The sequence below is a fragment of the Pseudonaja textilis genome, chromosome 16 (assembly GCF_049901715.1).
Source record: "Pseudonaja textilis isolate UNSWEBS1 chromosome 16, rPseTex1.2, whole genome shotgun sequence".
NCBI classification, from domain to species: Eukaryota; Metazoa; Chordata; class Lepidosauria; order Squamata; family Elapidae; genus Pseudonaja; species Pseudonaja textilis.
In genome coordinates this window covers 10,573,046-10,595,080 of record NC_142005.1, presented here as the reverse complement: position 1 = coordinate 10,595,080, position 22,035 = coordinate 10,573,046, and the positions used below count along the sequence as shown (strand labels likewise).

Below are 22,035 nucleotides of genomic sequence, written 5' to 3'. Positions count from 1 at the left end.
TTAGCCAGGCTCCCTCTGGGCCTTCCGTGACCACCTGCTTTTAAGTGGGAAAAAAAACAGGCCACTCTCACCTGCAAGAGGTTGAAGAATATTTTATTTTTCTGCTGAAAAATCTTTTAGGGCTGAAAGCAATAAAACCTGCTTTCAGTGTGTAACTCTGGTGCGCCCGTGGCACAAACTCCGGGGGGAGGGGGGAAGGGGAGGGGCCCGTGTGAACCGGTTGGCAGCCGCCTGAGAAGAGCCAGGGGTCGCCTCTGCTTCCGCGAGCAGCCTTCCCCGCCCCAAGAGGGCCAGGCCCTTCACCGGAGCCTCGGAAGAAGGAATGGAGACAAGTCGAAAAGAAAAAGGGGGGGAGAAACAACCGCCTGTGGTATTTACACAACCTCAACGCACATACATACATATTTATACCCGAGGAGGAGGTGGGGGGAGAGAAGAAGTTCCGGAAAACAAAAGTGCAATTATACACCATATACTCCCGCTGTCCTGTGCAGGCTGTGCGTTGGTCTACGTATCTCTCACGCACACCATCAATTCATCTAGGGGACAAAACCGAGCTGAAAGTGCTTTCGCTCCCATTGGGGAAGCCTCGGGATGTTTGCACACGAAGCCGGCGCCTGTCCTTCCGCACGAGGCTTCCTCCCGCTCGTCTCCGCTTCCTCCTCGGTTTGGCCATTTTTCACCCTGGCAGCTCCTGGTCCCATCCACGGCCTCCTCCCACCTTCAGCACAGGCCAGGAGGAGTGGGAGGGCAAAGGAGGCATCACCCGGAGGTGCGTTTTCCTTCCTTCCTTCCTTGGCGGAGGCCATCCCACCCTACAGGGTCACTTCCTGGGAGCTGTCTTCGGGCAGGGCAAGCGAGAGCCCGTTCACATCTGCAAAGACAGTGGCGTCAGTCCCCCCGGGGGGACAGCCGGCAGGGATGTGGCCCCGGGACCCTCCGGCCCTCGTACCAGGCTTGGCAGCCACTGGGGACTGTGGGGAGGGGTGGCTGACTCTGGACCCCCGGTGGGTGCTGGGTGACATCCGGCCGGGTTCTGGCAACGAGGCTTCGGGGGTGACGTGCCCCTGGAGCAGCAGCTGCTGGTACGCCCCTTCCACGTCCTGCAAGGGGAGAAGGGAGCTGCCAGGGGGGTGCAGCTAGGCCCCCTCCCTGCCCCCCAACCCCTCTCTGGGCATATGCCGCGTCGCCACCCGTTTTGCCTCCCTGACAGGCTCACCTTGAGTTTGGTCAACTTGAGGGTGAGTTGCTCTATTGTCCGGAAGATGGCCTCCGTGTCCTGCGTGCCCTGCAGCTCTGCCGGGCTCAGCCACCCTGCCGGGGTCTCCCCGGTGCTCTCTTGGCAGCTGGGCAACGGCACCGCGGGAGGCAGAGATGGCGCCCGGCTCAAAGCACTCCCAGTCTCCCCGACACTCTCGGCAGCTGCTTGGGGCTCCCCCGGGTGGGCCAGCAGGCTCAAGTAGAAAGTGTTTCCTGGGAGGAGGAGGAGGATGGCGACTCAGAGGGGCCTGTTTGGGGAAGGGGCTCCTGGCCCTGAAAGGCCCCAGCTGGGATTCAACTGGGCAAAACCTCTGCCTCCCCCTCCCACCGCCAACTCCCCCGTTGTAAGCGCAGGCAATGGCAGACGTGCCCAGCCTGGACCTCTTTCAAGCCCTGCCAGGCCAATGTTCCACCTGCAGCAGGTGCGCAATGAGGTGCCAGGCTGAGAGGGAAGAAGCACCTGGGGAGGAAGGCGCTGCTGCTGCTGCCGCCGCCGCCGCTGAATGGCCTCCCTGCTTAAAACGCAACTCTCGGGGTTTGCAGTCTCCCTTGCGGTGCTGGTTTGCCTTTGTGTGCGCCCCCCCCCCCCGATTTCCGTGTGTGAGGTGGTGGTTGCGCAGATTTCATTTAAATAAAATAGCCCAGTGAGGCTGAAGGGAAGCGGCCCCTCCCTCCCTCCCTCCCTCGCCCGCCCCCAGCCTCAGGGACCAGAGTGGCCCCGATTGGCATAATCTGGGGTGGGGGCTTCTAGTTTTTCTCTTTACCATCTGCATTAGGGGGGGCTCCGGCGTCAATTCCCGCCTGGCTGCCTTTCGCTATCAAGAGCTGAGCACTTTTATTCCCCTCCACCTCAGCTGAGCAAGAGACACCAGGAAAAAGAAAGGGGGAGATAGTTGGGGGGAGAAACAAGAGTCGTCACCACTGGGAATCCCGGGAGGCTCCAGCACCCGCCACCCGCAGGAAAGCAGCCGAGAGGCAAGCGGAGGCAGCGAGAGGCAGGCGAGGAGGAGGAGGAGGAGGAGGACACAACGGGGGGCTGGCCGAACTGGGGAGGGGCTGGGGTGGAAGGGGAGCTGGAACTGCTGCAGATCAAGCCAAAGGGCCCAGCCCCTCCCCAAAGGCCACCGGGGGTGGGGGTGCCAGGGCCCGCCACTACTCCCTGGCGCCCCTCCCCTGCACTTACCTTTCCGCACCACCAGGTACCCGCTGGGAGTCTCCTGGGCCACAGGGGGCCCCACCTGCTCCAGAGCCTCGCCAGGCCCCGGATCGCATGGGGGGGCCCAGGATGGGGAGCCAGTCATGGCCCCCTGCGTGTCCAGCTCCGGGGGCCCGGGGAGGGCAGAGGCGCTGGGGCCCTCCGAGGGGGCCACGCCCCGGTGCTGGTTGTGGCTGACCCCCGAAGGGGTGGGGGTCAGGTCATCTTCTGGCTCGGAGTCCCGGCAGGGCAGGAAGCTGTGCAGGAGGAGCCTCCGCAGGGTCTCCACTGGGGGAAGAGGAGGGGAAGGGCCACCTTCAGTCTTGCCCGCCCGCTTCCACCAGCCCCCCAAGCACAGCAGGGGCCCCCCAGGGGCCCGGCCTGGCCCCGCCGCGCGTCCTGGGCAAGGGGACACCTACCATCCCCCAGGGCGGACTCAGCCATGCTCTCCAAGCAGGGGGGCCTCTCGGAGAGGGTTTCTTCCAGAGGGGGCAAGGGGGGTGCCGGGGGCGGGTTGCCTTCCTCTTCTTCCTCCTCTTCCTCTGGGTGCCCAACTTCCAGCCGCTCTGCTTCAGTCGGAGTGTCATCTGTGAAGGGCGGGGGGCTGAGGAGCAGCTGGGGGGGAGCTGCCCCCCCTCCTCCCAGCCAGTGGGGAAGAACCCTAACCAGCAAATGCCCCTCCCTGCCTTTTGCTGGGGCCAAAGCCCCCCTCCCCCCAGCAGCTGCCTACCTGACGCCCCTCCCTCCTCCTCCTCCTCCTCCTGCTCTTCCTCTGCTTCACGGCCGGGGGGGCTGCTCCCCTGGCCCAGCCTGGGGCTGATCTCAGCGTCCCGGAAGATGAAGCTGTGGAGAAAGACGAGAGGGCAGTGCCTAGGAGGAGGGGGGCACGAGGCCCGGTCCTCCCCTCTCTGCCCGCTCCTGCGGGACCCTCGCCCACCTGCTTGGGGCCGGCCGGTGGGGACGCAGCTCCTGTGCCTGCTGCTGGGGGGCCTGCGTGGCCGCCTGCGTGGCCCTCTTGACCGCCTCTTCTAGGAGCCCCATCCACCTGCCGGGAAAGAGCAGGAGGGGGCGGCTTTCTCAGGGGCCCCTTGGAATGGGGGGCAGCCCCTGTGAACCCTCAGCCAGCCACGGGTTGCTCAGGCCAAAAAAGGAGCCCCCTCCCCGAGGACGGCCCCGCCCTGCCCCGCTGCCCCTACGTGTTCTTCTCCAGGGAGGTCGAGGCGACCAGCTCGTAGATCTGGGGCCCCAGTTCGGAGGTGCAGATGATGAAGAGGGCGCGCTTGTCTGCGGAAGGAAGCAGAGGCCGGCGGGGGCCACACTCAGCACCCCCACCTGGCGCCTGAGACACCCCCCCCGGCCTCGGAAGCCCCCTCCCAAAGCTCTGGAGCCCCCCTGGGGAGGGGGCCGGGCTCACCGGTGGCCACGGAGCGGATGAGGACGGAGCCGAGGCGGAGGACGGGGCTGAAGCTCTGCTTGGGGTCCGAGGAGCCCAGCCCTGCCCGGCCGTGGCACTTCAGCACCAGCCTCTCGTCCTGCCGCTGGAGCAGCACCAGCAGGTCCCCCAGGAGCAGCACCTGCAGGTCTGGGGAGATGGAGGGTGGGACCTCCTCAGCCGGACTCCCACCACAGGCCCTCTGGGGGCCACAGCCAGGGGACACCTGGCCCCCTCCCCCTGAGAGACCCCTCCCCTTCGGCCCCTACAGACCCACGGTCTTGTCCTTGCTGATGCGCCAGGTGAGGGGCCCTTCATGGATCATCCGGCGGCCTCGCAGGTCCAGGTTCTGGGCGGGGCAGGCAGGAAGAGGTCAGCTGGGGCCACGCAGGGACGCCCCTCCCCCCCCCACAGGCGTGGGCTTACTTTGAACTCCGCGGCGATGGGGTTGCTGGTCCGCTCCAGCGAGGAGGCATCCAGGCGCTTCTGGTAGGACTCCAGGCGTTGCTGGTTCTCCGCCTGCCTGACCGCCTCGTTCACGTAGCGGAGGGCCTCCCGGCACTGGTCCCGGGCCCGGCAGAGCTTCTGGTGCTCCGCAGCCTGCCCTGGGGAGGGGCCGGAGGGGAGGGGTCAGCGAAGGGAGGGGGCGGCTGTCTTGCGGAGGAGGGCGGCCATCTTGCGGAGGAGGGGGCGCCCACCTGAGGAGTGCTTGATGAGGCTGTCCAGCAGCAGCGGGTACTTGGTCAGGCGCTGCATCTCGGAGATGATGAGGTCCTTCAGCTGCAGCCGGCGGCACTGCGGGTGGCTCTCGGCGTCCTAGGGAGCGCAGCACAAAGTGGGCTGGGCGGGTACCCCACCAAAGCCGCCCCCCAGGTACGTCCCAGGCGGTACGAGGGGCACCTCACAGCTGCTCTTCCGGCTGCCTCCTTCGGTTCCTCCCTTAAGCCCAACCACCGCCCACTCCCGGGCTCTTCCCTGCCCCCCCCGCCGAGGGTCCCACAGCCCACCTGCATGAAGAGCTGGAAGCGGGTCTCCTTCCGCTTCTTGGTTCTGATCAGTTCCAGTGCCATGGACTGGTAGGCGCAGAACTCCGCAGCCACTTGCTGGAATTCCTCAAGCGCAGCCCCATCGAACTAGGGGGGAGGAAGCGGAGGGGGAGATGGGGTCCCCCCGGGAACCAGGTCCACGGCCACCCAGGCCCCACAGCCCCCCCTCAGTGGCTCACCCGTGAAAGCATCAGGTCTCCGACTTCCTTCACCACCGGCCCCTCTTCCCGCAGCCTCTTCATGGATTCCGACAGGGAATCTGGGCCGGAAGAGAAGGGGGGCAGACTAAGAGGAGCCAACCCCCAACACAAACACACCTGCCTCCCCAACCTCAGCCTAACCCTAACCCGACTGTGAGCCCACCCCCTAATTTCAGTCCCCCTGAAGAGACCCAAAGTGGCGACCCTCCCCTTCTGGGACAGGGGACAGCAGCCCCCACCCCCACCCCCGCCAGTCCCGGGAAAACCGCTCCTAGCCCCCCCTGCCTCTTCCTTCCCACTCTGTTCGTTCCCTGTGTCCCCCAAGAGCTGCGTCCGGTGGGACTCCCAGGGGCCGAGGGGGGAGGACTGGGGGGGGAGGGGCTTACTGTGGATCTCAATCAGCTCCGGGAGGTTGGGGAAGAGCAGAGCCAGCTCCTCCCGGGACAGCTGCCCCTCCCTCTTCAAGCGCTGGTAGAAAACCAGGTCCAGCACGCGCAGCGTCCGCAGGTGGGAAGCCTCGGTCACAAAGAGCTCTGGGGGGGCGGGGCGGGCATCAGGATCCAGTCAGATCCAGCTGGGCTCGGGGCTCCTCCCCCCAGGGAGAGCCCCCCACCCCCAGGGTCTCTCCAAAGACCCACCAGGTCCTCCCCCACCTCACCATTGATGACCTCCTGGCGGTCGATCTCCCGCGGAGGCAGCTGGGCGGACACCTCCCGGCCCACCGTCTGCTGCCAGTTTTGGGAGTCCGGCTCTGCCTCCAGGTCCGAGAACTGTCCGAGCTCGTCCTCCAGCAAGTGGGGCAGGAAGGCCTCAGAGCTGGAGCCCAGGCTGGGGGACTCCACACTCCTGCCGGGACAGGAAGGAGTCAGGCTGGGCCCCGGGAGGAGCGGAGAAGGGGAGGAAAGCAAGCAAGGAGCACCAGCCCCCCCCGCATGGACGGGGGGCGGTTCTGTCAGCAGCTGCTGGGTGTAAAGGGAGCCCGGGGTCCCAGGTGGGGACACCTCTCCCGCCCTTCTTTCCACTCACCTGCGCCCCATCTTGGGAGTGTAGGGCGGGGTGGGGTTTTCCAGGGACCTGGAGACCGGGAGACGTGGCAGAGTCAGCCCAGGGCAAGGATCTCTCCCCCCCCTCCCCCCCTTCCCTTCCCCAACAGCCTCCACGCTCTGCCCTCCCTTCAGAGGGCAACACCCGGCCGGGCTCGGACGCCAGGGAGATGCCACGGCCATGCCACTACGCAGCCGCTCCGGCCCCTTACCGGGTGGAGAGGCTGGAGGCAGAGGACGACGCTGACTGGTGGAGCCGAGCCGCTTCCGCGGCAGCATCCATGTCGACATCGCTGCGGGAACGGGGGACGTTCTCGGCCTTGCGCAGCCGTCTCAGCTCCTCCTGCCCCTTCAGGCTCTCCGACCGGCCCAGCCGGACCTCGGCCCTGGAACTGGAGGAAGGGGGAAGCAGCTGAGGATTCGGGGTTCCCCAGCGCCTCCCCCTCCCCCACAGAATCAGCAGCTTGGTGGTCATTAGGAAAGAGCCCCTCCCCCGGAGGAATGGCCGGAGCCCCTCACTTTTCAGAGTCCAGAAGGTCTTCGGGAAGCTGCCCGTGGAAAGGCGCTGCTGGCCGGCCTCCTGGCCATCGTGGCTCTGGCTGTTCTCAAAATGCTGGATGATGGTCCTCACGTTGCCGGGCTTCACTGTTGAAGAGGAAGCCGCTAAGCACCCCCTGCGTGACCGGCGGTTGGCCACCGAGCCCGGCCTCCAAGAGCCAGGAGGGGAGGGGACAAGGAGCTCCTGCAGACCCCCAGAAAGGATCCGCCACTCCTGTGCCCCCAGGAAGAGCGGAGGGAGGCCACCGGGCTCTGCCGAGACTTCTTGGGAGGGGCGAGAGGAGAAGCCCCTCCCTGGCCTTCCCCTTCCCCCAGACCCAGCTACCCCGGGGCCCCCAGGTGCCCCAAGGCCCAACGGGGGAGCCAGGCAGCCCATGGCCCCCCCTGGATTCCAGCATCCGCAGCCACTTCAGAAGCCCCAGTGGGGACGGCCGGAAGCCCCGGAAAAAACCGCCCCACCCTGGCAGAATACGGGTCCTGGGAGCTACGCTCACCCTCCCCCGTTGTGAAAGCACAGGGGGGAGGGGAGGAGGGGCAGCTGGGGGGGAGGGAGGGGAGGGGTCGTGTTTACCTTCAACGGGGGACAGGGGGACATGAAATGCTGGAAAGGAAAACAGAAATGGGATGTCAACACCAAGTTGATGCGGCTGATGAGAGGGGCCGAACAAAGAAGAGCAGGGGGTGGGGGTGGCGGCAGGACCCGCCCGGCCAGCCTGGGAGGTGGGGGGATCTGGAAAGGAAGGAGGGAGCCGTTTGCAGGAAGCCCCCTCCCCCAAGGGACTCACTGCTCTGGGAGGAGCTCTTGGGCTTGGCGATGTACTTGAGGATGGGGTTCCTCTTCTTGTCCTCCACCGCGGCCTCCTTCTCCTTCTTGCCGCTGCTGCTCTGTGGCCCCAGAGAAGGGAGAGGCGGGTCAGGGTGCCTCGAGCCGGGCTGGGGGAGGGGAGGGGGGGGCGAGGACGACAGGGTCCCGCGCTTTCCGGCTTCGCCACCCACCTTTTTGGTCTTGGGGAAGAAAGGCAGCCATTTGTCTTTCTCCTGGGCCTTCTCCACCACGCTGGCCGGGCGAGCCTCCTGGGGGCAGATGCCCATGTGGATCATGTAGGTCTTCAGGGCAAAGCTCATGGGGGAGCTGAAAGGAGAGGGAGGGCAGTCTGGCTGGAGAAAAGAAAGAAAAACCCCAACGCAGCCCTCGGAAACCCTCCCTGTGTCTCCGGTGGGAGCAACGTCTGTGCCCTCACGGAGCTCTCCGTGGTCCTGAAGAGGCCTTGGCCGAGCTTGGCTCCCCTTCAAGGAACCAACAGTGCATTCTGGGAGGGAGCCCAGGATGCTCCCCAGAAGAAAGACCCGCTCCTTCTTTGAAGAGGCCCCAAACAGATACTGCAAGTCAGCAAACTAGTAATTTACCAGGGATAATCTTAATCGACTTTTCAGCAATCAATTATTTAGGTTGATATTTTCAAGATACTTTCCTGAAACTTACACAACGCGAAGAACTGAATGCGTAGAAATTATACATTTAAAGGTGCTGAGTTCAGAGGAGACACTCACCTCCGATCTTCATATTTGGATCTAAAGTAGGAGAGCAAACGTCACGTCAGATCCCGCTTAAGCTGCCCTGGCATCCCGTCTTCTCTTCTTGCCCACTACGTCTAGGACAACGTTTCTTAAATTTGGCAACTTTAAGACGTGAAAACGTGAATCCCAGAATTCCCCAGCCAGCATGAATTCTGGCAGTTGGAGTTCACCCTCTTAAAGTTGCCGAGTTTGGAAAGCATTGCTCTGGGTGACGACGGGTCTCATCTGAGCTGAGCCCGGGCGAGCCCGTCAGGCACCCGAGCGTGGCCCTTTCAGAGGCGGGTCGAGGCAAACGTGCTGCCCGAGAGGCCAACCGCGACCTCGGCCCCAACAGACCCCTCGCCCACCAGCGGGACTCACAGGATGTCCCCCAGCTGCGCCAGCTGCTTCTCGGCCACTTGGCGTTCCTTCTGGGGCTCCCCGTCCAACTCCAGCAGGTCGTTCTCTCCGTAGAGGCTCCCCAGGCCCATCGTCCGCTTCGTCCTGCAAGCACGGACAGGAGGGGGCCCACACGGAGGTTCGCCCTCCCTCTCGGAAACCAACCGAACCTGGGCCAAGTCCCGCTGGCAGGGCCACCCCAGCTGCGTTCCCCCTTGGCCCTTCCGGGTGGGCCCACGGCTTCTTTCAGGCCTGCTAACCTGTAATCTTGGATCTGGTCCTGGATCTCAGGCATGACGGCCTCCTGGACCTCCAAGAAAGCACTTTGGGCCTCCTCTCCGTTCCGCAGACGAGCGTCTGGAGGGCACCAGGAAGCAGGAGGTGTGTGGGCTGAAGCCCCCTTCCCACCCCCCCAGAATTCCTACAGAGGGGCACCTTGGCTGGCCTGGGCTCCCTGCAGACTCACCAATTTCCGCCAACAGCTGATCGGAGACCTTGACCCTCAGGGGCTGCAGGAGGGGCAGAAGACACAAGGTTGACCACTCACGGGGACCTCTGCGTGCGCCACTGCGCCCTGGGCGGCGGCGTCTCCCTTTCCCCACTGGGGAGCCGCACACAAGGCAGGGGCGAGCACCACGGGAGCACCGAGGCAGACGTGGTGAATGTGACCGGTCACACTCACGGCAGTTTTGTCCAAGAAAATGTGCCAAATGTCTTTGCCCAGCGCCCGGGCTTCCTTGGGGCTCAGCTGCTGGTAAACATCCACGCACAAATAGAGAAGCTGCCAGGAGAGAAGGACGGAGGCGTCACAGCAGAACCAGAAGCGGGGAGAAGATGGACAAACTGGGCAAGGAAAGGGACCCTCCCCCCGGGGACCCTACCAGGGGACTCGGATCCGCTTGAGAGAAGATGTAGCGCAGGAAGACCCCCAGGTGAGCCGGCCGCGTCTTCAGCTTCCCCAGATCTTGGAACAGAGAGTCGTTCTGCCATGCGGGGAAAGAGATGCTCAAACCAGCGCAAAGGAACCCCTCTCTCCACTAGGCCTCCCTGCACACCTCAAGGACCCACTTTCGGGGGCCTTTCCCAGCAAAAGCTGTAAAGAGCAGCGGGTTCCCCCCCCCCTTGGGGGCTGGGGGGTCCTTTGGGAATGGCGTGAAGGGGGCTCTGGGAGCAAGAGAAAGCAGCCCACCTCCTTGTCCAGGTATCCCGGGTCGTAATCCTCTTCCGGGCCGATGATAGACGTCTGCAGCATCTGATCCAAACTCTGCAGAACAAAAGGGATTAAAATCTTCTCAGAAAAGAGACGGAGGTGCTGTAGAGGAGGAGGAGGAGGAGGAGGAGGAGGAGAAGGACCGCAAAACCGCTGCGCCCTTGAACACCTCCATGTTCAGGCCCCAAAGAGAGGCAGGAAGTGGAAGGCCCCGCCTGAGGCAGCTCCCGTGGACTGGCCCCGCCTGCCCTCACCTGCTCTGTGGAGGGCGAGAAGGGGGTGTCGGAGCCTTGGCGGCGATGGTGCGTGAAGAGCCGCGAGGCGGCAACGGGTGAGGTGTGTGGGCTGTCTAGGCCCGGGTCGGAAAGGACGGAGTTCCGGTTGAGGGAGACCTGCGCCAAGAGAAACCGGCACTCTCAGGTCAACCGACAGGGGCTCTCTCCCTGGCACCGCGGGGAGGAGGAGCCCCTTTGCGCTCACTTCGCTCACGGAAGGGAAGCGCTCCGTGCCCGAGTCCAGGCCGCTGTCACCATCCTGGGAGTCGACGGAGAGGCCCCCTGCAGCAGACAGAGAGAAGCCCTGGCTCAAGAAGGAACCCTGCGGCAGGGGGGCATGGAGAGGGGGAGACCTTTGGACCCCCGGAGGCTCCCTGAGAGCCAGCGGGCAGGCGCTCTGAGCACCCCCCCACCCCCGGGGCCCTTCCGCTCAGCCAGTCTACGGCTCTCAAAGGGGGCAGCAGCAAAACTCACCCTCCATCACCCGGGAGCTGAAGGAGCCGGAGTCGCTGGGCAGCCGGGGGGCGTCCTGGGAGGGTGGGAGAGAGAGAGCCCTGTGGGTGCTTCCATAGCCAGGAGGCCCAGCCAGGCCCAAGGACCCTCCCTCTCTCTTCCTGGGCCCTCAGGCCTTCGGGGAGCCAGCCCCGCAAGGGACGCCCCCTTCCCCGCTCACCCCCAGCTCTCCCATCTCCTGCCAAATCTTGAGCTGCAACTGGCTGACCCTCCGCCGAGCCCCCTCGATCTGCTCCTCAAGCAAGGCCGCCGGGTTCTGGCTGTAGATCTCGTAGCACCGCTGGGGAGAAAGCCAGGGATGCGGGGCTGTCAGGGGCTTCCCTTCCGAAACGCTCCTCTCCTTGGGGAACTGGAAGCATTTTGGCAGCCTTACGACTCCTCCCGCTTGCTGCCAGGAGGACCCAGGCCCGGCCCCCGCGGGGAACCTGACCCCGGCCCACACCTGCAAGTCGGCCTCTTCCTGACGCAGCATTTTCCTGAGGATCTGCGCCGCGTGTTTCCGGACTTCCGGGTCCTACGGTTGGCAAGGCCAGAGAGAGGTGAGCCTGGGGCTCCAGTGCTGCAGTCCCCCCACCCCCCCCAACCGACTCTGCCCCACCTGCACCTCCGTGGTACCTGGGGTGGCTTTGGCCCAGCGGTGACCCGGTGGGGAGACGGCGGCAGTGGTGGCGGTGGCGGGGGGCACGTGCAGGTGGTCGGTGGGGGGCCTGCCTGTGGCCGGTCGTGCTGCAGTCCCAGGAGGCCCAGAGACGAAGGAGGGGGGCCCAGCAGGGTGAGAGCCACGTAAGCACCAGCTTGGGGAGCAGCGGGCGGGGCAGGAGGAGCAGAGAGAGCAGCACAGGGAGACCTTCAGCCGCGTCCAACGGGGTCTCCCCCCGCCCCCTCCCGGGCCACGCAGCCGCTGTGGCTCCAGGCTCCAGCCTTCCCCAGCCCCGAGCCCGGCCCACTCACATCGGATGAGCTTGACCACTTCCAGGTGGGAGGTGTTGGTGACCACGGTCCCGTTCACCTGCGGGGAGAGGGAGGTCAGGCTCAGCAGCCGGCAGAGGAGCCACCCGGGAAGGCGGGGGGGCAGAGTCGGCCCTCCCTGGGGAAGAGACGAAGGCGGCAGAAGCCCAGCAGCTGGGGCAGCCCTGGGAGACGCCGCTCACCTTGACGATCCGATCGCCTTCCTGCACTCCGGCCTTCATGGCGGCTCCGCCTGGAGAGGCGACCAGAGAGAAAGCCATGGGGGGCTGGGGGGCAGGGGGAGTAAGAGGAAGGGGCGGGGAAGCCATTGGGGGTGGGAGGGAGGAGGCTGCCTGGGGGCCTTCAACAGCCTTGGGAGCAGCTGGCAAAGCTGCCCCCTTGAGAGCTGCAGAGTGGCCAGCTCCCCCGAGCCCAGCTCTGCCGGAGCCCTGGGGGCCGGCAGAGGAGACCCCACCCCACCCAGAGGCCTCCGCTCACCTGGCCGGACGGACTGCACCAGCACAACACGGTCCCCGCTGACGGTGAAGCCGAAGCCGTGCTCGTCCTTCTGGATGATGACGCAGCGCTGGACAAGCCCTGCCCAGGCAAGAGAGGCCCCTTGGTCCACACCCCCCGCAGGGAAAGGCCTCCCCCGTGTCCCCCCACCCCACCCAGGAAAGGCCAGGGCTGAGCAAGGGGGCCTCCCTGGCAGGACAGGCCTGAAGCGGGCCTTGAGGGAGCAGGGAACACGGTGCCAGCCTCCCCCTCCCCAACGGCCCCCCCAGAGGAGCAAAGGAGGCACCTGTGCTCTCGCCGGAGTCGGAGGTCTGGCGATGGTGGCTGGGCGAGCGCCGTTCCAGAGCCGAGTCACCCAAGGAAGACAGGGAGCCCAACCTGGACGGAGAGAGGAAGGGGCAGCGGGAAGGCAAGGCTGCAGCCCGTCGCTCTGGCTGCATCTGGAGGGTCCCCCTGAGGCCCCACTTCCTCCCACAGGGCCCAACGGAGAAAACCTGGAGGCCCGGACTGACCCACTTCAGCAGGAGCTCTGGGCGGGGGTCCTGGGCCTTGACCTCTCCGCCCCTGAGCCTGGGGCAAGGTCAAATGGACCTCCTCCTCAGCCAATGGGGGGGCAGCTTGGTCTTGTCCAAAATTACGAAGCTCTGGACCTCAAGAAGGCACCTTCTCTTTGGATGGACTTGCAAGGGTGGGGGGTGCAGGCTGGTCCCCCCATCCTTCTGTAGCTTTGCCCCCTTTCTCCCACAGCATCTAATCTGGGGGGGGGGGAAGCCTGGGAAAGGGGTGCAGCTTGCCACCAGCGGGGCTAAGGAGCCAAGGGCGAGACGCTTGGGGGGCAAAGCCAGGCCAGGAGGGGGGGGCACTTGGGGGGCCAAGGCAGGCAGCGGCCGGAGCAGGTCTGATCTTACCAGGCAGCCACGGGGCTGACGGAGGAGGGCACACGAAGCGGCCACGTGCAGAAGGACAGACAAGAAGGGGGAGTTAATGCCCACCGCTGAATGGGCAGGAGCCGCGGGAGCCCCCATCTCAGTCTCCTCCACCCCTTCAGAGGAGGAGTCCCCACCCTGGCAACTGCCAGCTCTTCAGTGCCCTCAGCCAGCCATTCCGACCACGGCTTCCGAAGGTTTTTCAATCCACGCCTTTCAGGCCTCTGATCAGACTTGGCTTCGGCCTGCTGCATTTTTAGTAGACGTTATTAAGCCAAGTTTAGACTTGTTCCTACTCAGGCGTGGAGATGGGTGGCGGGGGGGGGGCCTTCTGGAACCGGCCAGAGGCCTCCCCCGGCCATTCTGCAGCTCCCACTGGTCCCCCACCACAGGGCATGAAAAGAGGCCGCTGGCCGCATCTCCTTTCTAGCAGCAATTGACCCTCCTGGGGCTAGCTGGCCCACACCAACCCAGGGTCCAGAGGGCCCTTGCAGCAGCCTTGGCACCGGTGGTCTCCACAAGCCCCCCAGAGATCTGTTGGTGGCCACTTGGGGCCCCCACCTCAGTCCTCTGCAAGGGCTCTGGAACTGTATTAGGCAAACGAGGGGAGAACCGGCATTTGGGCAAGGGGGCTGGAAACAGGCAGCAGCCAAAGGGCCGAGGGGCTGACCCATCTTTTGGGGGACCCAGCGGGGAGGGGCTACGGTTTGGGGCAGCCCCACCCCCACCCCGGTGACAAGAGGGGTCCTTACCTGGGCAAGCGAGGGTGCCTTTTACTGGCGCGTCTGGCGGAAAGAGGAGAGAAAGAGAAAGCAAAGGGGACCAAGGCAGCTTGGAAGGAGACAGGCGGGCGTGAAAAACAGGCGAAGCGGCCCTGGGCGGCCCTGGGTGTCCCCCTCCTGCCCCAGCCGCTCTCCTTCCACGGACCCAGCTGCCTTCCACAAAACCCACCAGACCCCCCCATTTCTCTCCGCCTGCAAACAGGACTGGCGAGGCCAAGGGGTTTCTGCGCTCGTACAGAATGCTTCCTGCTCTCGGCCCCTTCAAAAACAAACCCAGAGCACGCAGACCCTAACCCACGGCCGGCCTTCCCCTCTCCTGCTGGAAATCCAAGCCGAACTAAAAATAACCCTTGGCCGCTGCGCAGCAAAGCGTGTCTGGGGACAAAACACAGGCCCTGCTCAAAGGAAGGGAAGGCCCGGTAGGTCCCTGCGCTGCTCCCCAGGCCCGGTTCAGCGGCAAGCGGGAGGGCAGCACAAGGGGGGCCCCAAAGAATGGCAGCCCAGCCCCCCAGGCCCAGGCCCAGAACCCGATCGGACCGTCCCGCTTCCATTGGCCCACCAAGTCCAAAGAGAAGAAAGAAAGCAAGCTGGAAAGAGAAGCAGGCTGGGAGGTGGCTTTAAACACCTGCAGTTCATGAGGACTAGAAGCACTTCTGCTTCAAGATAAAGAGAAGCAGACCTGGGAGGAGGGGCCATGCTGAGAAAGCTTTTTTAAAAGAAGAGAATCCAACTGGCCCACGCTGCAAATGTTCACAGAAGCTCCTCCTTACACACCCAGCAACTAAGACTCCACTTCTGAACGGCAAAGTGGACCCTGGGGTTTCCCCACCTTGCATCGCCATAAAACAAAACACCCCTAAGCCTTCTGCCCCCCACCCCCACCCCACCACCCCTCAGAGGGAGAAAACCAGCCAGAGCCAAAAAGGGGACGACTTCAAGAGCATCCTCCAAACTGAACAGCAGAGGGGTTTGTGCAGAAAGGGGAGGGGGAGCCTCAAAACAGCCCACCCCCCCACAATGCACACGGTCCCCTCACAAGAGGGGCAACGCTGCCCTGTCCACAGAGGGCTGCGGGGGGGCGGGGGCACAGGGGCTGGTGCAGCTCAGGCCCAGCGCTCTGCTGCAGCAAGCAGATTCCTGCAAAGACAGAAAGTCGGCCAGCAACCACAATTACAGGCGGAGAGAGGTAATTACGGCTCCCTCCATGGACCCAGCATCCTTCACCTCCCCCGCTGCCCCCCACTCCTGTTGGGTCTTGGGGAGGGCTGCATTTTCAAAAATCCGGTTGCTCTCCAGTGGGAAGTTGGACTCGGCAATCTCAAGCAATAGGGGTCTCCAGCAGTCCTGGGACGGACGGACGGACGGACACACACACATTTGCGGGAGGGTCGAGGGTCCTAGGAGGGACTCAAGGACATTCTCGGGTCATCCCTGGTCTCAACACATCTTGGGATCACACACACACACACAGAGCCCTCATGATGGCTTGCTTAGGCTGGGTCTGTAGGTTCCCTCACCGTGGCTCAGCTCACACAACCTGCCAAGCAAAAGGCACTAACCGCACAATGGCCTCATTTGGGTGGGGTGGGGGGGGCTGGGGGGGAAAGAGAGCCCGTCGGAAACTCGATCCGGGGACGTGTCCTCGATGCCTCCCCACCAACAGCTGCCTGGGAATTGTGGGGGCTGAAGTCCGGCACATCTGGAAGGAGGCCAGCTGGGGGAAGGAAGCCGAGGGCAGGCCTGGACAATCCCAAACTCCTCCAGACACGCCGCTGTTCACAGGGAAGGCCGTTCAGGCCCCGTCCAGAGGGGATTTCCTGGGCTGCAAACACCCAGCAGCCTCTCCGAGTTCCGAAAGGGCAGAATGAAGCCCAGCCCGGCCTCTTGGGCCACAAAGCCTGTTTCGGCTGACATGACAAAAACTCCAGACTGCCAAGACAGAGAGGCCAGAGCTCCAAATTCTGCCCTCCTGGTGACGTGCAACATTTAGCGACCCATCCTGGGCCTGCTCCCCCCGAGCAGCTTGCTAGCCGTGGTTGGTTTTGCAAAAGTTAAGCCGAGTCAGGAAGCCAAAAAGGTCTCGGATGGGAGACCACCAAGAGATCAAAATTCTGCAGAAGCTTTGCTTGCTGCCACAATTTGCGAGGGTGGTGCTTTATAAGAAAAAATGGGACTCCCTTTTCACACAGACCAGAAGGGGGAAGGACCAATATTGAAATAAAAATCACACATTAGGTCCTTCCCGAGGATCCAGCATGTTGCAGCGCTCGCTGACAGCAAGTCCGCTTTGTTTTTTAAATTACTCACAACCGACCACACGGCATTTGGCCTGAAAACCTTCCTGCAGAGAAGGGATCCCCACCAAGAAGCGGACCCAGGCTACGGGCAGCCTTCTGCAAAGGGGGCACTAGCGGGTGCCAGGCTTGGCCCTCTTGCAGGAAGGCAAAGCCAAGCACGGGGGCACCCTCTGCCCATGCATGGCCGCCAGCCCAGGGAGGAGACAGGAGGAAGCCCAGCCGAAGCCCCCCCATCCCCCCGCACAGCACCGGGCGTACCTGTCCAGGGCAGGGGGCGCATGTTCATGGTTTGCAGTCAAGTCCAGCCCCCGCAGGTGGAGGGAGGGCCCGGGTCCTTCGGCTGCAGGAGGAGTCACTTCCCCATCCCGGGTGGGGGCAGCCAGGCAGCCCCCCACCCCGCCCGCCGTGCCCAGGCCTCCTTTTCTTCCGGGCGTCCCTTGCAGGAGGGTCCTTGGCAGATCGAGCGGCCTACATTGGGTGGGCTGGAGGGGTCCTTCCCCACCCCGGCTCAGAAAGGCCGCCGGCGGGGCCAGCGGATCCCCATCGCGACCTTAAAGGCCGAACGGATCACAAGGGCGGAAGATCCACTTTTACCAGCCGGGCATCTGTCGGCCAAGGCAGGCGGGGGCTTCCCTTCTTCCGCTCGGCCGCCCAACAGGAGAAAGTCCGGCCGGGGATCCGCCTCTTCTGCCCGGCCCTGCTGCGGGGAGCGGGGGCTCCTCCTGCGGGGGAGGGGAGGGGGTCAGCGCGGCCTGCGGGGGAGCGGGGGAGGGGCGGGTCGCCCACCCAGGGAGACCCCTCCCCTTGCAGGGCCCGCTGCGCCCGCCCGCCCGCCCTGGGGGGCTGCACGGCTCGCCCGCCCGCCCGGCCCCGGCGAGGCCTGCTGCGGCGCAAAGCCCCGGGCTCGCCCGCCCCGCCGCCCCGCCGCCTTGCCTGCCAACCACGCCGCCGCCGGCCCTGCGGAAGGGGCAGCGGGAGGGAGCCGCGCGTCTCTTCTCGCTCGACAACCGCCGCCTCCCTCCGCCCGCCCGGCCGCTCCTTCGCTCGGCGGCGGCGGCGGCGGCGCCTGCTGCTCCTGCTGCTGCTGCTGCTGCGGCCGCCTTCCTCCTCCTCCTCCTCCTCCTCCGGCTAATCCCCGCCCTCCTTCCTGCGGGAGGCTTCCCTCTGCGGCAGGTGGGAGGGGGCTCCCCCGCCGCCCCCCTCCCGGCGCTGCTGCAGAGGCGGAAGCCCCCCTCACGCCGCCCCCCCTCCGACGCACCGCCCTGGGCTTTCCCGGTGGTCTCCCATCCCCAGAGGGGCCGGCTGCCCCTCCCTTTCCTGGGCAAAGGGGCTGCTACTGAGCCACTCCGTTGGGAGCTGGGTGGGGGCGTTTCTCCTTCCAGGGTGCCCCTCCAAGCGAGGGCCTCCCCCAAGCAACCTCATTCCGAACCTGGGGGGAGGCTGGATTACAACCCCCAGCAGCCCCAGCCACCTGCCCCCTCTGCTCCCCAACAGGCTGGCCTGGGGAATACCTGACTGCAGACCAGGCCGGGGAGGGGCTGGTGCCAGGAGAGGCCACGCAGGCAGGAAGCGCTCCTCACGATGGGCACCTTGGGGGGAGGGATGTTTCCCCCACCTTTCGAAGTGGAGGTAGGGGGGCGGCTGGGGGCAAAATATCTTCTCCCTTATAATGGCTATAATGAGAGCGGCGAGTCTCTAATAGGAGGCTGGCTGAGGAAGGGCCATTGCGTGCGTGTGTGTGTGTGTGTGTGTGTGTCTGTGTGTGTGTGTGTGTGTGTGTGTGTGTGTGTGTGTGTGTGTGTGTGTGTGTGTGAGAATGCTGAAGAAAAGGGGATCCAGGCAGCCCCCCCCCCATCTCCCTCCTCCCCCGGGTTTCATTTATTCCTTCATTCATGTGATTTTTCAGTACCCGAACCTCATAACTCGGGCCAATGCTCTTTATTTAGTAGCACAACTTTGAACAGGGCAGAAGTAGAATCTGAACCCATCCAGGTCGTCTCCGCGTTGCTAATTATGTTCTAGATTATCCTGCCGTTTTGCAGGAAAAGGTCCTTAAAGCATTGCAATCCAAAGTATTCAGCAAGGAAAAGAAAGTTAAAAACATCATGAAGAAATGGGATTTTTCTGCCCCCCACGAAGTCCCATCCTTGGCAGGCCACCTTTGCTGCGCCCCCTCCAATCATGGTTTCTGCTTTGGTGTCCCAGATAAAGAGGCGGATGCCCAACTCAGGAGTGAGGTTTCCCGCCCTGCGTGGTGGCCGGGAGGCAGCGGAAGCCTGGACGGAGGCTGCCGGGAGCTGCCCACAGCTGCCCACACGCCCTCTGGAGCAGGAGGCGCCTCCTTGCAATAGAGCCAACCGGGCACCAGGGGCTGCTGGTGCTTTTCCCTGCACCGGGACTGCCAGGACCTGCGCAGAAAGAGCCACGGGGAGCCCTCTGTGCGCTGCGTCCAGCACTTCCGTTCGCCCGATGGAGGGCAGCTCCTCCACGACTAAGGAGCCCTCCTGCACTTGGTGAAGGAAAGCCCGTTTTCATCCCGGAGGCTATGAACTGGTTTCCGGCCAGTCTGGGGCTCCTCGAGGGGACCAGCAACCCCTCCTGTAGAGCCTCTTTCTGGGGCAGTCAGGGGGCAGTCAGGGGCCACCGGTGGGAGTCATGCCCAGCAGTTGGGGGGCCGTTTTGGGGGTCTTTGTCTGGCTCTGGAGCAGGGATCTTCCTACCGGGGCCTCTGCAACCTGGCCTCGGTGGTGGAAGAAAGGGCCGGAAAGGGGATCGGGGCCCTACCCGCCTGAATGAGGGGTGAAGCGGGGAAGGGCCCCTGGTCCTTGGCGCTCAAACCAAGAGGGCGGAAGGTGGGGTGGGTGGTCCGGGGGCCTGAAGAGAAGAGAAAGGCAGGTGTACGGGGGCACAAGGCCAGAGCCGGGCGGAAGCTCCTTTAATTCTTTAAACAACTAGAAAGGGACAGCCAACCCCCACCCCAGGAAAGCTCCCCCTCCCCTCATGCCGGAGGAAGGGGCAGCCCGATCACGAAGGATTGCTTCCTTGCTATCCCTCCGGAGGGAGCAGGCGCAGCCAGAGAAGCGGCAAAACTGTCCTGGCCTCAGAACAATCCTTCTTACCTGGGTACAAAGTTAATTCATTAATAATAAACAGAGCCTGTTTACCCAGAGGTAAGCTTGGCTGGTGCCCACGCTGGAGCAGAGCCAAGGCTGCCCGAGAGGCCGAGATCCTTAAGCTGCTGAGCAGCCTCCGGGATCAACCTCCACGGAAAGCAACCCATTGCGAATAACAGCGACCATAACAGCGACTCCTCTTTACAGAACTGTAGGAAGGGGCGGTCGCTCTTGGGGGGACGCCATAGGTTGACCCCTGGGGCAGGAGATTCAGTCTCAACCGGGTTGGGGGGGGCTGGGACCCTCTTCCTCCTTTGGCGAGGCCCAGGCAGCTGGGAGACGGCTTCAGAGGGCATTACGGTGCTTGTTCCCATTAATTGGCCGTGCCAAAATGCACCGAAATTACAATGGCCTCAAATTGCCTTCTTCCACTGCCCTCCTGAGAGGCTTCACAATATTTAAATTAGGAGTCATTCTGCCTAGAATTAAACAGCTGGCTGAGGATCCTCTCTACCTTTTACGAGCTCCCAGGAGGATGTGCCCACAGATACAGTGCCCACCTTGGCCGTAGCTGGAACCGGCCGCTCTCTCCTCCCCCGGCTGGCCCTGGGAGAGATAAGGGCCAGCGCAGGGTAGGCTGGCTGGGCTGGATTCGGCCTTGTACGTCCCCCCAGGAAGGGCTGGGCCTGCAAGACAGAGAGGAAGGTGAGGCAGTCCCCAGGTGGCTCTTCCTGAAGCCCCCTCCCGAGGGCAGGTCTTCACCCTCACCCCCTTACCTGGCACCCAGCAGGAGCCTGGGAGAGACGGGGCTCCCTCCAGGACCTTCCATAAGGCATCCTGCAAGCCAGGATATAGAGCCTGGCATGAGGGCAAATAGAAGGGACCCAAGGGACACTTTGACCTGGGGAAGAGGCAACCTCAGGGAAGCGGCTTTGGTAAAGTAACCCCTTCCCCAGATTGCCTGGAGCCCTTCCTTCCAGGCTGGGCTTCCCGGGAGGCCGGCTGAGGCTGGCTGGCTGGTTCCTCTGCTCCCAACGGTTACTGCCGTTGCCTCTCCCCATTAAAGCTGTTAATCCAGCAATTCTTCCCATTTCTGTTTTCCCACTTCAGGTCCGTCCTGCTGTTTCCCTGGACCCTCCAGTGCCTGGTCACTTTCCCTTCCCACTTTAAGGCACTTTGGGCCATTGGGAGTTGTGGTGCGTACAAGGGAGAACCTGAGATAATCAAAACACATGTAGAAGATGAAAGGCGTGTGATAACAGCCCGAACCAGAATTGGTTGCTAAATTACAGATTGCTTTTCCAAACCAAGAAGATGCAAAGATAAGGTTTAAACCTGTGAAATATAAAACGCAAAATAACAAGAACAGAAGCATGGTAGAATGCAACCCTGTGTCAGCCGCCCCTCCGTTCAAAATCCAAGAAAGAAGCCCTCAGAGGAGGAGGTGCGAGGAAAGGATCCGCTAAGGAGAAGGAACGCGGAGTCGGTTCGCAACGGTTTTGGAGGGCAAAGTGTTTGCGGAAGCATCGGTCCTATCGCAAAGGTGCCCAACCTTATCTGCCTAGTCTGTATGTAACTTGGTTTGGGATCCGAGTGCAGCGGGCGCTCAAGGAAGACCATCCCCCATCCTGGGAGGGTTCCTGGGCCCAGGACAGCCCCTTCCGGAAGGATTTTGTGTGAACTCCGCTGCTGCTGAGTCCTGCCCTCTTACCCGGCTGCTTAAGGGGTCGGGGAGCAAAGGAGGCATGGAGAAGAGCCCCCACTGTTTGGGGGGCTTCAGTGCAGCCCATCTCCACATATAAAGAGAAAGAGGGTCAAAGAGGGTTTTAAAATCCAGATGGTGCACAAATTAATAAGAGGGGTAAATTCTATCTCCCTTCAGGAGAAAAAGTTTCCCCAGCCTTGCGGGTTTGTGGCCCGGCCCTCTCCATCCAAGGATGCCCCAGCTGCACACATGGAAGGTGTGCAGCCCACGCTGGCCCCCTTTGTGACGGGGGGGATGAGCAAAGGCACCAGTGGGCCCTCCAAGCACTGGAGCAGGCTGGAGGCATGTCGGGCCTCAACCGCGGGCATAGCAAACTCGGAAAGGGCCGCCGGCACAAAGGAACCACATATGCTGTAGAGATCCTTTCCGATGGATCCAGCTTCCTTCCTTCCCACTTCACACTTTCCCCGGCCTCCGATTTGGGGCACCGGCAGGTTCCAACAGGTGGTTTCCGCATGCATAAGTATAGGTTTGCCTTGCCAGCAGAATTCCAGTTGAGCCGGCCTATCTGGCATGCAGGAAGAGCTGGGAATTGGCTGGCAGCCTCTTGCCGGCTCTCGCTCTCAGCCAAATCCTCCCCACCCCCCAATCTGCTTAGCCCCACTGAGCCGAGCGGGAAGGCCGGGGGCCGCATGTCCAAAACCTCTTACGTTGGTTTCATCAAGCTGACTGCAGGACACACAATGCTGGCTCTGCAGCCAAGGGGGAGGGGAAGGGAGGGGGGCTGGGAGGGAGGGGGGCTGGGAGGGGGGCTGGGAGGGACCCTCCCTCCTACCTACACCGTCTGCGCAGCTTATTAGCTTTCCGAGCTGTCCTGAGCTGAGCTGATTAAGAACAGACTAATTAACTAACAGGGACGGCCAGCCAGGGGCAGAGGGATACCAGAGGGGCAGGTGCTTTGCGGAGGGGGTATCTTCTCCCCAAGGTGCCCCTCTCTTGGCCAAGCTCAGGGGAGGGAAGCCACCTTTGGAGAGAGGCGGCTGGATCGGGGCCTTTCAAA

At 63.5% G+C, this 22,035-nt stretch overlaps 1 protein-coding gene across 1 annotated transcript; it reads right to left on the bottom strand.

Annotated features, from left to right (window-relative positions):
- Nucleotides 1-74: 74 nt before the first annotated feature.
- ARHGEF11 (Rho guanine nucleotide exchange factor 11) lies at nt 75-21,496 on the bottom strand. Its single transcript, XM_087914190.1, is given in 48 exon segments — nt 75-874; nt 953-1,103; nt 1,220-1,473; nt 2,025-2,114; nt 2,444-2,743; nt 2,875-3,042; nt 3,186-3,298; nt 3,393-3,500; nt 3,652-3,739; nt 3,870-4,037; nt 4,161-4,236; nt 4,314-4,492; nt 4,586-4,703; nt 4,895-5,020; nt 5,113-5,192; nt 5,520-5,666; nt 5,792-5,979; nt 6,160-6,207; nt 6,389-6,568; nt 6,696-6,717; nt 6,720-6,821; nt 7,306-7,335; nt 7,520-7,619; nt 7,731-7,866; nt 8,286-8,306; nt 8,673-8,795; nt 8,951-9,047; nt 9,157-9,199; nt 9,373-9,471; nt 9,572-9,673; nt 9,880-9,954; nt 10,155-10,292; nt 10,381-10,457; nt 10,650-10,704; nt 10,849-10,968; nt 11,131-11,202; nt 11,304-11,482; nt 11,640-11,697; nt 11,840-11,889; nt 12,135-12,233; nt 12,439-12,530; nt 16,416-16,707; nt 16,752-16,879; nt 18,384-18,666; nt 18,942-19,031; nt 19,831-19,956; nt 20,047-20,107; nt 21,245-21,496. Coding segments are annotated over 48 exon segments (5,763 nt in total). The 3' UTR covers nt 75-815.
- Between the last annotated feature and the right edge of the window lie 539 nt (nt 21,497-22,035).